General features: G+C 46.2%; 1 protein-coding gene across 6 annotated transcripts in view; it reads right to left on the reverse strand.

The window, feature by feature from the left end:
* Window positions 1-18,265, reverse strand: part of Tecpr2 (tectonin beta-propeller repeat containing 2) — an 89,258-nt gene that overhangs the window by 31,026 nt on the left and 39,967 nt on the right. For 4 of the 6 annotated variants that reach the window (XM_055592779.1, XM_055592782.1, XM_055592778.1 and 1 more), the window contains 8 exons: window positions 17,109-17,421; window positions 14,372-14,504; window positions 12,549-12,914; window positions 10,488-11,488; window positions 7,898-8,081; window positions 5,927-6,100; window positions 4,000-4,180; window positions 2,512-2,653 (listed from right to left, as the gene is read on the reverse strand). In XM_055592779.1, the coding sequence (XP_055448754.1) occupies window positions 2,512-2,653; window positions 4,000-4,180; window positions 5,927-6,100; window positions 7,898-8,081; window positions 10,488-11,488; window positions 12,549-12,914; window positions 14,372-14,504; window positions 17,109-17,421 (2,494 nt within the window). The remainder of the gene's footprint in view (window positions 1-2,511; window positions 2,654-3,999; window positions 4,181-5,926; window positions 6,101-7,897; window positions 8,082-10,487; window positions 11,489-12,548; window positions 12,915-14,371; window positions 14,505-17,108; window positions 17,422-18,265) is intronic. The other 2 variants (XM_055592781.1, XM_055592783.1) reach the window with 2 other exon arrangements.

Genomic DNA, 18,265 nt, shown 5'->3' on the forward strand with positions numbered 1-18,265 from the left:
GTATGTATTTAGAACAGGTGCCTACAGAGGCCAGAAGGTTATCAGAACTCCTGGAACTGGAGTTACAGATGTTTGTGAGCTGCCATGTGGGTGCTGAGAACTGAACCTGGGTCCACTGCAAGAGCACCGAGTGCTCTTAACCTCTGAGCCATCTCTCCAGCCTTTCACAAAGACAGAGCTTTATGTGCCAGAGTTCTGTACGAGGCAGGTGGAAGCTGCCTCAAGTTCTGGTGCAGCAGAACTCACTGCAGTATTTTAAAATTATATTCCATGTATTTCTATTTACATATGTATTATGTATGCATGTGGGCATGCAAGCTACAGCACACATGTAGAGAGACAACTTTTAGGAGTCACTTCTTCCGTGTAGGTCCTAAAGACCAAGCTCAGGTTCTCAGGCTTAGCAGGCGCTTTATCATGCTGAGCAATCTCATCATCCTTGCTCTAGTATTTTTTGCCCATTATATTTATTACAGACATTGGCACAAACATCCTATTCCTAGGATCCATTCTCAGGAACTTTTAAATTTATATAAAAAATTAAAACAAACATGAAAGAAATTCTTCCAAGTTATCACACATAAATGCTGCCCTTCTGCCTGTGAAGGCGCAGGCTGGCGGCAAGCACTGTCCTCAGTGTGACAGCACAAACAGTCTTGCTGCAGAGCCTGTGGCCATAGTCAGCACCCTGAGCTGTGTCCAGCCTGGCTGTGGGACTCCCTGAGCACTGGAGAATGAACTCCACTCAGAGACTCAAGCCCATATGCTGTGCAGCTCAGGGCCAGGGCTGCTCCCTGGAGACCTGGTAGTTACTGCCAAGGCAACACACCAAGTCTGTGATATCTAAGACAGATAGACATGTAAGCAGGTCTCCAACTGAGAGAGAAAAACCTAGCTGCCAGAGCCACAAAGAGAGTACAGAATAGGGCTGGAGAGATGGCTCAGTGGTTAAGAGCACTGCCTACTCTTCCAGAGGACCTGGATTCAATTCCCAGTACCCACATAGCATCTCACAACTGTCTGTAACTCTAGTTCCATGGCTTCTGACACCCTCACACAGACATGCTGGCAAAGTACCAATGCACATAAAATAAAGGTTAAAAACAAAAAACAAAAAACCCAGAGCTACTTTACTGCTTCTGTGCTTCAATGACAGTCTGTACAGTTAAAGTTCTGTGCATTATGAAAAAATGATACAGAGTATTCTTTGTGTTCACTTTTGAGGCTGCGGGATGCAGAACAATGGTAGAGCATGGCCCAGGCTTAAGCCTAGCACCTCAACAGGCAAAACCAACAAAACAAGGGCTCAGTGGATAAAGCGCTGAGCACACAAGGGTGAGGACTGGAGTCTGGAGCCCCAGCACCCATAGAAATACTGGCAGGCTGAGAGGCCTGCTTGTAAAGTCAGTGCTTGACAGCAGAGACTGGATCTCTAGTTCAAGCTAGCTAGGCTAGCCAAGTCTGTGAGCTTCAGGTTCAGCAAAAGACCCTTCCTCAGTAGATAACGTGGGAAGCAATGAAGCAGGATTCCCAACATCAACTCTGACTACTACATGTATTCTCACACACACACACACACACACACACACACACACACACACACACACACCATGCCCCTACACATGCATACACATTATACACATACAAAAAATTCCCACCAGAATTTAGCACATACCAATATGTATATGCACTTATGTGCTCTTTACATGTACATATTCATATATAAGATTTTTAAATCATATATAACTTCAAATATTACCTAGAAAAAAAATATATATAAAAAGATTAAAGAGAAAGGACACTCAAGACCAACCTCATTAGGCAACTTGAGGTGATTATAAAGCCTGAACCAAGGAGACATAAGAGGTGAGGCATCGTACTGCTCATCTGTCAGAGCAACCTTATGCCCAGTGTGTTGGGGAGGGGAGCAGGTGAAAGCTTAGCCCTGGATGATACCAAGTAGGAAAGTGATGCTCCTTGCAAAATCCACCAAAGGTTGGGCTGGGGCCATGGTATATAGAAAGCTGGCTTGATTCCACCCCTTACTTTTCATACTACTCTCCTCTATGGCAGCATGTGGGAAAATGCTCAGTTCTTTGTTGAAATATCATTTACTTAAAGGCCTTTCAAGCAAGTAGAGATAGATAAGTTTTAATTGTGGGGTGGGTTTCCAAATCTATTGTTTGGTCTCTTTTCTTAGCACATTTGTTCAGGATTAAACATCATCATTACCCAGGTCTTCAAATGGATGTCACTGGGTTTATTTAGCCTATGGTGATGAATGCCTAAATAACATCTATAGATAAATAAATAAACAAACAAACAAATAAATTCCAGCTTGTATTAAAAGCTGGAAGTTATTTCCTATGAGGGAAAGTTTTTAATAGAGTCAACCACAGAAAGTCTCCCCTACCAAACAGTAAAAGTAAAACATTACTAATTTTTAACAGCAAGGCAGAGAGAGATGGCAGAAAGGGTGGTCTCTCAGCCACAGAAAGTCCCATCACTCACCTGCCACCAATGATCATCGTCTCCTTGGGGCTTCTTGGGAATTACACCAGTTCTGAACCACAGCTTACCATGAATGTCCAGGGCCCAGAGAGTGTGCTGATCTCCAAGAGTTATACAGACAGGCTCCAGAGTTTGCCTTTCACTGAAAGTATAGGAAGACTACCTCACTGAGTGTCTCTGAACAGGCCTGGTACTGAGGAGACATGTTTACAGGGTGGGTTACTGACTGGTGAGGAAGCAGCCGAGTCTACGTCACGCTGCTGGGCAACATACACTGGCAAGACATGGCTACTCTGGAAAGACACGCTGAAGATGCAGATGATAGGAAAGCTCATAAAACAACAACAAACTACAAGGATAAGAGCACCTCCATTTCTCCTTTCCCTCCCTCCTCACATGCCAGGCTGTAGTGTACAGCTGTCTCTGGGGAGACACTGTCATCTTTGAGGAGTCTACCTTTCCTTCCTCCATCTGGGGATATCCTTGGCAGCCTTGGGGCTCAGATGACGCTTGCCTTGGCATGCTGTCTACCCAACCACTTCAGGCAGTCAACAGCTCCTCACTGCTTTGTGCTCTCCATCCCGCTAAGTGTCCTCACAACAACTGGCACCCGAAAGGCTGCTGCATGGCTCCCCACTAAACTGGAAGGGTTGAGTTCTGGCTATCTTGGTACATCCAGACCCTAGACAGTCCTGGTTCCCAGCAGGGGTTTTATAAAGATTTACTAGCTAGCTGAACCCAAACCAATATCATCCTGATCTGGTACACATAAGCACCAAATCATTTTGTTGTTTTGTTGTTTTGTTTTTCAAGACAGGGTTTCTTTGGCTGTCCTGGAACTTCCTCAGTAGAGCAGGCTGGCCTTGAACTCGGAGATCTGTCTGCCTCTGCCTCCTGAGGGAGGCATGCTGGGACTAAAGGCGTGTGCCACCAACACCTGGCCCAAATCTTAAATGGTAAAAAGTAAGATATAGTCCAGAACAAATTTCAACTGACTAGGATAAAAATACAAATAAGCATTTGCAGCAACACCATCACAGACTCTCTACAGAAGCACAAGACAACAGGTGGCTCTGCATGGAGAACTCAGAGGGACACTTAGTTCTTGTTATCTTTCTCTCTCCCCCTCCCCCCCCCTCTCTGGACATGTATCCAAAGGTGAGGATGACCCTGAACTTGCCTCCATTTCCTCAGTGATGACATGATAGGCATGTGCCACTCAGCCAAGTTTACGCAGTTCTGAGGATGGAACTCAGAGCCTCGTGCATGCTGGGCAAATACTCTACCAACTGAGCTCTATCCCAAACCTTAACACATATTGTAATGTGCTCCTCTGTCCAGCAGTCTACTGGCAGGGGAGCACTGAATATTCCCAAGACCAGTGTGTCGAGGCTGACGATCACCATGAAATCTGTAGGTGTTGGCTCTGCCAGAAAAGGCTCACCAAAGTGTCTGGTGAGGGATGGATGTGACTGCTGGGGCCCATACCTGACAATATCGCACTTCCACTGTTCCCCTTCAGGACAGAAGCTGCTCACGCCCTCCCGGTACAGGAGGGCCCTCTGCTCCGTCAGTGCCCACACCACACTGTCCCTGGCTGTGACCTGGGACAGCGGGTAGGGGCAGTCGACCTTCACAGCTCGGGCACAGGGTCGATCCACACTGAGGCCTGTAGCGAGAGGGGAGGAGCCCCATATTCAGCAGCAGCATGCCATACCCTGTTCTGACCTGTTCTGATTTTCTTTTTGGTCCTTCTGCTATCTATAGTTTTTCATAATAGATACCTTTTCTTCCTGAGATTTTATCAACAACAATAAGAAAAAAATAGTAAATTATGCTTCACTGTGCATCTGCTGAGGCAAATGTGCAAAGTAAAGAAATATATATAATTTAGAATTTTCTGGTGCTCCAAAGTAGCTTAAGATGTTCTCAAGGCAGGAAAGCCAAGGGCAGGAAAGCAGCCAGCCTAGAATAAGAGCACAGAGGGCTTCCCTTCTGCAGTAGGGCTGGATTCCTCAGGGCCTTGGGAGACAAGGGGGCCCTCCGCTGCAGAGAGCCTCTGGGCCTCTGCACAGCAGCGCAGGTAGATCTGTTCCCCTGTTCTCTGCTTTCACCATCATGTGGCTACCTTGCTAAAGTACAAATCCCTGTTTCTCAGGTGAAACCTGAGACTTGTCATACTGCAAGGCTTGTGACAGAGTAGGTGCTCTAATGAGCTTCCCCTCATGACTTTGAGGCCTGTCAGTAATACTTGTCATGGACCTAAATGAGGTCAAAGGCAACTACTGAGGAGCAGGCAAGATATCTAATATCTAAATCTCACTTTCCGTAGCCTTGCCCAGCAAGTAAGTCCTAGTGGTATAATCACACAGATACCTGCCGTATATGTGACTACACGAACTTCTTTCTGTAAATCTTTACCAACCCCGGACTCTAACCCAGCAGGTCTGGAAAGAGGCAGGTAATATGAAAACAGCTCTGGTGACTGTTCTGGCACCACGGTTAGGGGGCCACCTGCCCCTTCCTTGCCCGTAGGTTCAACATATTCCATTCTCTACCTTGGCCAAATCAAATGCCCTGGAAGCCAGGTGAACATGTGTGTATCACACGATCCTATTCCACTGAAAACACAAGGACCAACTAAGCTGAAGGCTACAGCCCACATATGCCCACGAAGTTAGCAGAGCTGCCCACCAGTGACAGCCTCCTCCACACCTGAGACAGAGCCAGGTGAGCAATGAGCTTTCAATGTGGAGAACCATTTCTGGCTGATGGTTCATTCCAAACATGAAACTCAGGATCAGTACTATTAAGTGACTAGATCAATCTTCATGTAAATCCAATATGGCCTACGGACAGCCCAAACATAAGCCTTGCCCCCAGGCCACCTCCCCCTGTGCTAACAGTACACAAACACTGACTCATTACAGTTTATCTTTAATAAACAAGTCCCACTGTGCCAGTTATAGCAGCTAAAGGTTTCCCAAAGGGCAGTTTCCTAGGACGAAGCAATTTGCTATTTACAGCAAATTACTTCTTGTTTTCCCCCAAAACCACATGCAAATATGTGGATAGGTGCTGGGCTTTGACCTAGCTGGGAAAAAAGGGAGATGTCTGTCAAGTCGTGCCTATTACTCTTTCCTCTTAGGACTGGATACTGCAGGGTATGCAAAAGGCACCAGTAGCTGCAGGTTCTCCCTCCGCATGGCACCCTGCCGGGCACTCAATCATCTATTCATACTTGTCCAGATCTAATCTGCGTCAGCGGGACTCGCTCTTATATGGCAAACACAGGGCTTCTAGAAATGTCCTCACTTAACTTGGTTTCAGTCTCTGCAGCGTATGATTGCTCTCAGAACATGACTAGCTGCAGATTCAGCAACTCACAAGGACAATGTACATGGGCTTCAACTACCTGTCTGAAGGTATAGATCTCCGTTGGTCCTGATGATCCAAGCTGTGTCATCACTCAGGGCCACAAACACAGCCTGGGGCAGAGCCTCGTACCAGTGACGCTTCCCCTTGATGGTAACTTTGCCACAAGCAAAAGCACGGTTAGATTTCTGTTCAATCTTCCAGAGAAGAGCCCCTAGGAGGAAAAAAACCTACTCACTGCTCAACAAACAGATTCACACACACAAGAGCTCCATTCTGGGCACTGCAAGGGACAACTTTTTAAAACACATCGTGTAGCTCCCAACTCAGGTAAGAGCCTACCATGCCAGAGTTTGACTCACTGCCTTATGATCTTGGACATCATGAATGTGTCCAAGTCTCACTTTCCTCAACTGCCAAAATGGGGCCATTTCCACCTTCTGGGACTGATCTAAAGGCTAGATGCACACATTGAAGTTGTGCAAGAGGCAGTCACTCATGACAGGGTGTGAGAAATGACAGTATTGTAGGTTTGATTAGGTAAGTGCTCACAGACACTGAGGCACAATTAGTGCCCAAAGGATAACTGTGGGGACTCAAAGGGAAGGGCCTCTTCTGGAGCACTTACGTGAAAGCTATGTATCTGAGTTGGGTAGGCCTGGTTTCATCCAAAAGAATTCTGAGGAATAAATGAAGTGAAGGAAGGTGGAAGGCAGGCCAAAAGCACTGAAGATGGAGGAAACTATGACATTAGGCCAGGTGAGAAAGTCCCAGAAACGACAAAGCAAGAACTAAGGTCTCTGAGCTGTCATGACTTTCTCTCCTACCCTTGCCCTGCAACACCACATGGTATAGGGCCTGAGGCATACAAAGATGTGGGCCCTCAAGATGGCCATCTTAGCTGAGAAAAACGATCTCGTGGAGACAGACAGCTGCAACCAGAGCAATGGCTGGGAAAATTAAAAGTAACCAGTACAATCGATGAAGAACCAATGCTTCTAAATGGCTAAGAGGATGAGCCTGAGCCTAAAAGTATGTGACAGAGACAGGAGAAAAATGAAGACATACAATTACACAATGCCAGGTAATGGAGTGGGCTATTATTTCAGCGGGTCACCAGGGGAAAATAATTTTCAAGCAAGCAGTGAAAGAAAGTGAGCAAACACTCCCGAATAAACTAATATTTCAACATGAACTCCCTTTTTTTTGCTTCTCATGCCACTGCTTCAGAACAGACAGTATTCAGCATTAGAAAAATGCAAATGAAGTATAGTGGGGATTACACCTGTAACCCCAGCTTTTGGGAGGCTGAGGCAGGAGGGTTCAAAGTTTGAGGCCAGCCTATGCTATATAGGAAGGCCATGTCTAAAAACAAAACAAAGCAAACAAAAATTAAAAACAACAACAACAAAAAACAAAACAAAACAAACAAACAAAAAAAAACATCCCACCAATAAATTAGTCTAGGTAGATAAGGGCATTATCTCAGTCTAGCAGAACTGTGTTCAAAAAGGTCTCTTTGGGCACACTAAAATGCTGAACAATGGCATGAAAGTCTGAGGGCCTTTCCTATTGCAGTCAGGGAAAGAATTTCTGAAAAGGAAGTCAGATGACTGGAATACATCCAACATACATCCACAGGCCTGTCTTCACTAGTTCAGTTGCTTTATAGCAACACTGACAAACAGAAATACATGTTACTTTTATGAGGATTTAGTGTGCCAACATAACTTAAAAAAAAAAAAAAGCCTCAAACCTCAAATTATTTGTGTTGCTTACAAAAATATGTTCGTGTGCTATCACTGCAACTAATAAAATAAAAACCAAAAATTCAAGCAAGTATGCTAACACTCATCACCCTATGGTGTCAAAGGAAGCATTCTTGATCTACAGAACCTGCCTAAGCTGGCAAGAAGGACAATCCATTAACAGTGTGCTGTTGCCAGAGGAGAGCTGCCCTGTGAGCTAGGAGTGGTGTTGGGGGTTGGGAAATGGGAGCTGGGAAGCAAACCTGAGGGAGAGACTGCCACCTGCTGGACAGCATCTTCAAACCTCTGCCAGCGCAGCCCTGCACCAGGCAGGGCACTGCAGAACAAGCCACCTTTGTAGTCCAGGCACCAGATAAACTTTTCTGAGACCGCCAGGCTGAGGATGCCATAGCCAGGACCGGAGTAGCCCATCCAGCTCTCTGCAAACTAACAAGGACAGAGGCCAGTGAGTTCTGTGGCAGCGGACACTACTGCCTTCATCATCCTGTTACAACAAGAAAAGTGGGCAGAACGTTAAAAAGGATCTTTGAGAAGCCTTGCCTAGCCCTGCTCTCCTTGAATCCAGGCTCAGAAACACTCGGGAACAGGGCCTGTGGTCCTCGGGAAAAACCCCATAACATCCCCTGACAACACTTTCTTATGGCACAGCACCCTTCCCAAGGAATACCTGAAGGTGTCATTGTCATCTATCCAGTCCACACTCAAGAACCATACAATTGGGTTACTCTGTCCCCAAAAAACTTCTGCAAAAGAAAACCTAATATCGTAAGCTTATGATTTTACTTTGGGCCACGCTTATAGCTATCCTAGTACATGTGTTCCACACAGGAAACAGGCTGCGCATGCTGGTAAAGCATGACATCACATCAAGAGATCTGGCTTTATTCTGCGCATACCATACTTTATACAAGAAGGTATGCTCAACAGCACACATACAAGTCAACTTTCTGCACTTATTTATGACAGATGCGCTATGGGAGCAGCACTACCACTGTCTGCACTGCAGTGTTTCAAACACTGTTCTAACCTTTGGACGCTTGGCCTGTTATATGGGAACGGCTGGGGGAAGTGTGGGATTTTGTATACTATGGCTTTGTTGCTGTACTTTTTCATTTGTCCTACATTTATTTAGTGTAATTGTGTGTATGAACAAACATGAGTGTGCAGAGTCAGAAGACAATTGGTCCATATGGGTCCTAGAGATGAAACTCAGGTCATCAGGCTTGGCATCTTTACCCATGTACCTATCATGCTGGTCCCATGATGCTAGGACTTGTTTATAAGTCAAAGCTAAATAAAGGTCACATACTTTAAACCTTTAGTTATACAGATACCTGATATGGAAGCTAGCGTATGAAGGGGTATGATTTCCACCTCTTCTTCACCTGGCTCTGCTCACCATAGCAAACTTTTTTCTTGTAGCCCTTGCCCTCAAAAACAAAACAATAACCAACACCTCTCAGCTTTTCTGCTATTTGGAGCAAGACCAGGTGTGGCAAAGCTTGCAGGGCAACTTCAGAGACCCAGGATCACTGTCCACAGGCGAGTGTTTCCCTAAGCTACAGCCCTAACATGCACCGATGGCTGTGCTCTGCCAGCTAACACTCTATGTCAGGTGGCCACCCCACTGTGGCTTCTCACAGACTGGCATCCACGGCCAGCTGCTGTTTCCCTGAGTTCCCAGCATGAACACAGGCAGTGTCACACTGTCAGTTAAGCGCACTCAGGAAGCAGCACACTGAAAAGTTGAGTGCAGGATGCTCAACAGGCAGTCCAACTTCTGGCACGCTCACTTCTGAGACAACACAAAGACTGGCAGGGAGCCCTGGGCCACTCTGATCTCACAGTGTGACCTGCCGCAGACACCACTTTATTCTTCTTAGCCTCAACCTCCTCCTCCATAAAACGGGACAACTGCACGTGTCCTGGTTTGTTTTGTTTTTAAAGAAATGACTTACATGTGTGAAGTGCTCAGCAGACTTGTAATGGTGAGAACTGATAAAGCCACATGCTCTGAGCACTGCAGACGGAGCGGTGGCCTCACATCAGTTACTAGGATGCAGTGGTGCACGGCTAGCTTTAAAGCCAAACATCTACTAAGGCTTACTTGGTAAAAATAAATAAATGAATATAGAAATAAATGCCTAAAAATCATTTTCAGGGCTGGCGTGGTGGCAGGAGACTTTAATCCCCACACTCAGGGGGCTGAGGCAGGTGCATCTCTGAGTTCAAGGCCAGCCTGGTCTACAGAATGGGTTAGAAACCCTGTTTTTTTAAAAAAACAAAACAAAACAAAAAAAAATTTTTTAATGTAAAACTCCAGAGAACAATAAGTCACACTGGCTGAGAGACTCTATAGCAGGTTGGGGGCCTCATTCCACAAGGTGTGCCCTGGGGAACTGTGTGGGTGCTGAGGAAACAGCATTTCTGGAAAAGCCGCTAATTTATATTGATGTTCCTACGAGTCAATGGACTGACTGCGGAGAAGGGCAGAACTACCCACCTCATATGTGCTCAGAGCAAATAGTCCTCTGCCCAGTGGTGTTCCAATGGCCCCAGACTACCTTAAGTACCTGTACTGGTTTGGCCTTGCAAGACACCACTTTTGTTAGAAGGAAGTTATCTGAGCAGGGTCAGAAGTACTATAGTTCAAATTATTCAGGGTCCCTGAATTAGAAATTCCCCAAACCCAGATTTCCAAGCTGCAGACTGTGCAGGAGAATGACTTCCATAAGACAGAAAATAATTGTGTCAGCCATGGATGCTCCTTAAAGGAAAGGAAGCAGCACCTGCAGCAGCCACAGCCGCCACCTTAGGCATGTTTGCACAGACCTGATCTGTCTTGAGCAGTGTGGTATCATCAGCACCTGGTTGGCTCAGGTCCTGCAGAGAGCGACCAGCTCCAAGCTCTGTCACACTCGTCTCTGAGGATGAAGATGGGAGCCCATGGGCATAAATGTCTTCCTCATCACTGGATGTCACTACGTGATCCTGGAAAGATTGGTCCACCCAACGCTCATGCATGCTGGCTACCAAGGCAGAGGCAAGTGTCACCTGTCCTTCCACATTTCCCATGTCACATTCAGAAGTGGCTGTTTTTTTCTGAGCTGTGTCACTATCAGTGACCACATGCCAAGGATTAGAGCTCTGGTGGTTCCGGACCTCCACGTGGGTCAGGATGTCTGGTTCTAGGCTGGCCTCCTCAGTGCTAACTTCATAAACTCCAATCCCAGGCAGCCACTGCTCAGCTCCTGGTGGCCAGCTGAGGCTGGAAGGTACTGTGAGTGAGCCCAGAAGAGGGGCTTCAGAAAAAGTGCTCTGGAAGTCATGGAACTCCACGGTGTCCACTTCCTGTGCTTCAGCAGAGCTGTTCTGTTCTTGCGGGCATAGCTGTGTATGCACTGCTGCTTCAGCAGCAGGACCAGGCTCCTCGTCAAGTCCTGAGATGATGTCCCCACCTCCCACGCCCTCCTCTAGCTTTGAGGGTGAATTCAACACTCCGCTGAGAAGGTCCATGTTCTGTGTGTGGTCACGCTGGCACGTTGCCTCCTTAGTGTTGTTTTCTTCACCCACTGGGTCAGGGGCAGACTCAGGCACCTCCAGGACACTAAACCTTTCAGGGCCACTGGCTTCCTGCATGATCCCATTCAGCTCACCACCGGGGTTGCTCTCCTGGTCTGGAGACTCTGTGCTCAACTGATCCACACTACTGCCCAGAACACTTGAGGTCATGGACAAAAGGTCTGTGTTCAAGGACTGGGGGCTGTCCCCAGGGAACTCGGAGCAGGGAGTTGACTCGAGGGAACTGTGGCAGGTGCTCTTGCTTCCACCTTCTAATTTAAAATGAGAACATTCAAAATAAGGCACAACTACATAAATAACCAGTATACTGAAAAAGGCATTTGGCTCAAGAAAAAAAAAAAATTTTTTTTAAATGAAGGATATTTACTTGGGTATAAATTAAATCTTTATAGTCCGAGAATCTGGGAGGTAAAGACAGGAAGCTCATGAGTTTGGGGCCAGTCTGAACTACCTAACAAGCTGCTCCAAGCTAGCCTCAGCCATTTCGTGAGACTCTGCTCTCAAACCCCATGAAAAGAGGAAAAGAAGTAGAAATGACCTTAACCTCCAGAAGCCTCATTAGAGAAACGCTACGAAAGTGGAATAGGAATTAAGTACCATGTATTACAGGCCAATTTTTAAACATTGTCAAGATGAGTAAGAGTTCAATTTTTTCTTTAATGCTGTAGCAACCTTTAGCTACAAGGGTTCAATAAGCACCAAGGAGTAAAAGCGCTTAAGAAGTTCTATGTGGCTCAGCATAGTGGCACACACCTTTAATCCCAGCACTTGGGAGTCAGAGGCAGGAAGATTCTTGTGAATTTAAAGCCAGCCTGGCCTATACAGTAAGTTCTGGGACTACATAGAAACCTGCCCCAAAAGAAAAAAAAATTCTATGTTAAATCCCATATCTGGTAACATGTCAACACAAAATGTAAGATGTCCAACAAATACAGCAGCATAAATCCCAGTTTCAATGATGGTCCCACATGTTTGTAAGGTCTCTGGTCTAGTGAGTGGTATACATGGATAATCCAACATCGTATATTAAATATTATCTTAAATATTAAAAAGAGCAAGATCCAGACCCTTCACTCGGGGCCTGAGCACATGGATAAATGCCCTCCAGAGATGCTCGTGGTGTGTTATACACTGCTAATGTGTGGGGAGGAGTGCATTCAGTGTGTGAAGTTCTCTGTTCTACCATGAGCTGCAAGCATCTCTTTGGTGAGAAGTATCACTGCTTCCCAGTGGAGGTGCACACCCCCAAAAGTTCTGGCCAGGCTACCCTCATGCTGCATGGGACAGTGTACACTTGCCCATGGACAGTACCTGTCTTTCTCTTCCTTCTCCTCTTCTTCACTTTGATGGGTTTCACTATAAGTTCCTGGTCAAAGTCTTCAGAGCTGATGACACTGAATCTCTGTGAGTATGGCTGGCCACCCTGGCCCAGCTCAGAGGCAGCCTGAAGTCCAGGCAACAGCAGCCCAGAGCCACTGTCCGTGGAGTTGAGTGAACTGCTCCTGCTTCGCTGCTCACTGGCTACGGAACTAGCCACAGAAGAGCCTCGAAGCCTTGTCTCACAAACAGTGGCCCCCAGTGCTTTCTCTGGATGCTGTGCATGGACCTGCTCCGAACATCTTGTAGTCTCTGGACCGTCTCTCACTAGAAAGAAGAGTTTGGTTTGCTGCTGCCTCTCTGAGAGACAGCAGCATGAGCACTCACTTTGCCAGCCTGAACACCAGCAGCCACAGAGCAACCAACCCCATCCTGATAAAAATTGAGCAATTCCAAATTCTCCAAACCCAGAGAAACTCAAAGGATCACAGAGAAGATTCCAGGGGCATTTTGTGTTCCTGGATGCTCATATATTAAAATCAATACAATGACTCATTGCAGTTGTCTTTTGCAAACACCACTGGAATACCACTAAATATAAAGCACTACTCATCTCAATTTTATAAATTCTTTATAAAATGTTCTCTATCAAGAAGGGTATAGTTAAACTCCTTATTTATACTATGGCTTCAGTATAACTCAATATTATCTGAGAGGTATTTAAAAAAGATGTCTTCTAACTAAACTCCTTGAAATCTAAGGAAGTGAATTTCCCACTAGAATGGGTTCACAGCAGAGCAGGACAGAAGGAGGTGAGTGTCAACGTAAGCAAAGAGCAGGGCGAAGGCCTAGTGAAGGACAGGGGTCCCTGGGATACGGAGCCAGGAAGTGTCCCACTGCAGTGGACCTGATTCTTTCAACACAGCACCGAGGTCTCCAGGGCTAGGCCCTAGCCTCAACACTGCAGCCCGAAGCTGCTGTGTGTTCCGGGCAGTGCAGCTATCCTTTCACTGCTGAGCATCCTACTAGGAGCCTTGCACTGTACAAGGTGCCAGCTAACAGCCATCAAAGACACATGGACTCCTATCCTTGAGGCACATACATTCTCCTGAGGGCTGGTCACTGGGGCTGACTGTGGGTGCCTGAGTGTACGCTCAGGAGGAGAGAGACTGAACTCTGTTCTCGAGTGACTTGCCAAAGGTCACACAAAGTAATGGGAGTGCTAGGCTAGAGCTATTCTGTGTTATGGGGAACTCTAGCAACATGTGGCTTCTGAAATTCAACTTAATAAAAATTAAGCAAAACTTAAAATTCACCACACATGCTGGTGATGCCCTGCCAGCCAGTGACGTCTGAGACTGTCACCCTGCAGATAAAGTTCTGACAGCAGTGGCCCAGTCACTGCTCTTCCTGTGAGCCACGCTGTACCTTCTGGTCCTGTTTTGGGGGTCTCCAGCTCATAAATGTTAGGCACTGCTTAAAGACTCCTGGCTTTAGAATATTCACCCAACCTGCCTTCTGTTGTTTGAGAAGATAAGCAATGATAAGAAGGTAGCATGCTGTCGTCACCCCAAGAGCAAGCTCAACAGCCAGCTCCAGTGACATCAAGCTGCATGAAAACAGTTAAGATTCTTTGCTCATTAGTACAAATATAGCATGTGCAAGGCCTGGAGTTTGAGCCCCAGGACTACAAACAAAACAAACAATAGCCTGGCCTTGTAGCACTGGCTTAAAGCACACTTTTATCATAAGCGGGAAAAACGCACTACAGAGCACAGGCCTCACTACATACACAACACTTAGCAGTGGATACAAACCTATGGATGCGAGTCCTTCAGGCCTGCTTGAAATCCTTATAATGTTCCTGTCTCCCTTCAGGAAAAATATTTCGTTTTCGGTGCAGGAAACAGACACAATATCACCCAGTCCTTCCAAACCAGCAACTGTGGCCTGTCAAAACAAACAAACATGAAGCCAGGTAATAAAAGCAAAACATAAACAAGCAGGAGGTGTGATAACCCAAATAATCCTGGAAAGCTCTTACAAGTAATTCAACCCACAGTTGGGTAGTGTTTGATATTCGGAACCCAGAATCACGTAACTCGGCAGTGAGGTCCATGGTGGTTGGTGCACTTTCTCCCATCTCTCAGCCACTCTCTTCCTGACCTGCTAGCTCTCTCCTTACTAGGACAGGAAGCTCGCCCTGTTAGGGCAGGAGCTCAAGCCATCCTCAACTGCTTGTCATCCTGCCTGTGCTGTGCCTCAAGGAAATGGAATGTGCCAGGCCAGAGTCCAGCCCCGTTCCTCATAGCTTACACATGTGGCACAGGCTTTTCTCTCTGCTGGGCTCCCTTTGCTGTCCCTGTTCCCTGGGCAGGCTCTGTCTCAGGAAGTGAAGTTTGAGCATGGTCATTCTGAGCTGTCATCTTGAGCAATACCAGGATTCCCAGTAGTTAACAGAATGTGCTACAAACCTCTGTGTCACGTGTCTCTAGGGACACACCACCCCAACAAGTGCCCCTACTGTGTGCTTTCCTATGGGAGACTAGGAGCCTTGCAGCCCAAGACTTTTGAGTTTAAAGAAGGGAGGGAAATGGTCCCTGGCTAAAAGCAGTTGGTAACGGATAGGATTATCCCGAGTCCACAAAATAAACTAAAATAGTTCTTGCTTTTCAGCTGACATGGTACACAAGAGATTAGTTTACTGCAGAAGACACTGAGCCTAGGTTCTCTGCTAACTTTCAGGTAGCCCTGACAGAAAGCTGAAAACACAGTATTAGGTTCCAAAAGCTGCCAATCATCATGCTTCACAGAGGCACAGGCAGTATCTGCTCACAGAACCACTGTCTCCATTGCCCTGAAGGGAAGTGCTCAGGCGAAAAGGGCTGATGCACAATTACCACATGTCTTAAGACAGATATTTAACAAGTTCAACAGGAGAAAAACTAAGTCATCCTTAATGGGAGAAACCAAATCAACAAATGCAGAGCTAGAAAGTGACTCTTTAATCCAGAACTCCAGTGCTCCTAGATAGAAGAACCAAGCTCAGACAGACCAAAGGCTTGCAGGGCCAAGTTGTCTCTACACCAAAAGTGTCACCAAGCATGCCTGGTAACTAGGGAGGCGTCTGTAGGAGATGACCTTGATTCTCTGTGGATACTCTCTCTAGAGATGCTGTGCCATAGGCCCACAGAGCTCATGTGGAAGAGAGAGCCTGGCCCGAATTCTGGAGGTGAAGAGTGGGGAGTGGATCAGCCCAGAAGCTCTGGTCTTAGGACAAGAAATAATAGAAACCAAACAGCTTAGTTTAAAGTCCACTTCTAGGAGTGATCTATTACGCTAATTTAGGCAGAAATTGTTTTCTACCAAGATTTAATGATGTTGGAAAGTTGCCAAAATATGCCAATGAAGTTTCTAAAAAGAAAGTAGAAAAAAGGGCAAAATAACATGGCTGTCTTTGGATAAGGAACTGACTGACAAACAGGGGAAGAGCACACTGGAGGGGAACCCACTCCAGGGCTGGCACACCGAGGCCTGGGAGACAGTCTTCAGGGTCACTGTTTCTGAAACATCTGAGTCTTCACTGGATGGGATTATAGTAATTCGGTAGTCAGAAAACATATGCTCTATAAAGACACAGTGGCACAGTGGCATACCAGGGACTTGGCAGGCAGAGGCAAGGCAAGGCAATCAAAAGTTCCAGGCCTAACTGGCTAAAGAAAGAGTTCATGATCAGTGTGGGCAGCTTAGTGAGTCCCTGTCCCAAAAGAAAAAGTAAAGAACAAACACAAAAACAGAGTTGATGTGCCTGAGTAGCAGAGCATTTGCTCAGCATTCACAAGTAAAATGCTAACTAAAACAGAACACAAACTAGAAGCGAGAGGTGTAGCTCAGAAGCAGAACACGTGCTTAACATGCACAAACACCATGAAACCAATCAAAGAAATATTATTTGTATGCATACCTACATACATGAATGCATACATGGAGTGGAAAGAAAGGAAGGGAAGGGTGGGCTAGTGAGAGGCTTGGCAGGTAAAGGTACTTACCATCAAACCAGATAGCTGAGTTCAATTTCCGGGACCCGTGGAAGGAGAGAAGCAACTCCCACAAGTTGTCCTCTGACCTCCACACAGGTGCCAGGACATGCAGGTGTGGTCACAAGTAGGCACATGTGAGCTGGCACGCTCACGCGCGTGCATACACACACACACACACACACACACACACACACACACATAAATGTAATTTTGAAAAATATGACTCAAAAAGATTATAATGGACAGGTTTAATTGGAGCTTAAAAAAAAAAAAACCCAAAACATCTAATTTCTTGGCAGAGTAAGATTATGAATATCAAAAAGCAAATTATTTTTAAATCTACAAAATTTACCAAACTCCACTTGATTTCCTTGGTTGTCTCAAAGGAAAACAGCAAGCAGCAGTTGATGCTGCTGCCTTCATCTCTCCAGGAGCCTAGTGGCTGGACACCTGCAGACTTGCTCCCTCCCCCTGCCCCGTGACCCCCGGAGACAGGCGCAGGTCTCCCACACACCTGGTTGACGGTGTCCAGAAGATAGATGCTGTACTCATTCCAGCTCAGCACCCAGCCTTCTCGGAAGAAGCATGAAACGAGCCCCAGGTGTTTCTCAGGAGAGCTGCAGCTTCCCCCATCAGAGGGCTCCAGACGAGGGTAGAGCTCAAAAGGTGGGACTCCTCCAGCGAAGACATCCTTGAGGATAAATGTGGCCTGAACAGTCCCATGGACATCAGCCTTCCACAGCCGGAGCCCGGGCCGGGCTGCATACAGGGTTAGATCACTTTGCTTACACAGTCCTGGTATAAAACAAGCACCAAATTTCCCAGTACTAAAATCGGAAGAAAAAAATGAAAGGAAGAAAGGAAAAAAAAATACAGGAATGGACTGACTTGAAATGATTTAGCTGTCAATTCCTTACATCAACTCTAAGAATCTACTGACTGACACAGCCATTGCTTCTCTTGTCCTTTCTACTGTTTGCTGGTCACTAAGTCACTCTGGCACACTTGTACCACACAGGCCCCACCATGCCTTCACAAGCACACACCACCTGGGGCACACAGCCTGGTTCTGAGTTTCATCAGCGGTACCCACCACAGCTTGCTTGTGTCCCACCAATACTTCATGTTCACTCTCGCCTTAATCCTTATAGTAACTCCACGAGGCAGCTCTTACAATCTGTTACAGAACAAACAGTGACAAACCCAGGGTTGCCCCTGCTATCCCTGCTCTGGCTGTGATCACTGCCTAGCTTCTTGAATGAAAAGCTTTACATCTAGAGTAGCTCATCTGTATCTCTTCCAGAAGTTCTCCAAACCCACCAAGGGTACCAGTTTCCCTTCTTGTCCTCAAACTTTATCTTATTTTCCTATAAAGCTACGAAATACCAACACACACAAAAGAGCATGTGTGGGAGCTGGAGAGACGGCCCAGGGGTAAAGATCACTGTTACTGTTGTAGACAACCTAGGTTTGGTTCCCAACACCCACATGGTAGCTCACAACAATCTGTAACTCGTGCTCTAGGAAATCTGATAGCCATTTCTGACCTCTTTTGGTACCAGGCACTCATGTGCTGCAGTATATGCATACAAAAAAAAAAAAACAAAAACAACAAAAAACCAAACCCCACAACACTCAGATACATAAAATAAATAAATCTTTAAAAAACCA

This window comes from Psammomys obesus, unplaced genomic scaffold, assembly GCF_907164565.1.
Source record: "Psammomys obesus unplaced genomic scaffold, mPsaObe1.curated_primary_1811, whole genome shotgun sequence".
NCBI lineage: Eukaryota > Metazoa > Chordata > Mammalia > Rodentia > Muridae > Psammomys > Psammomys obesus.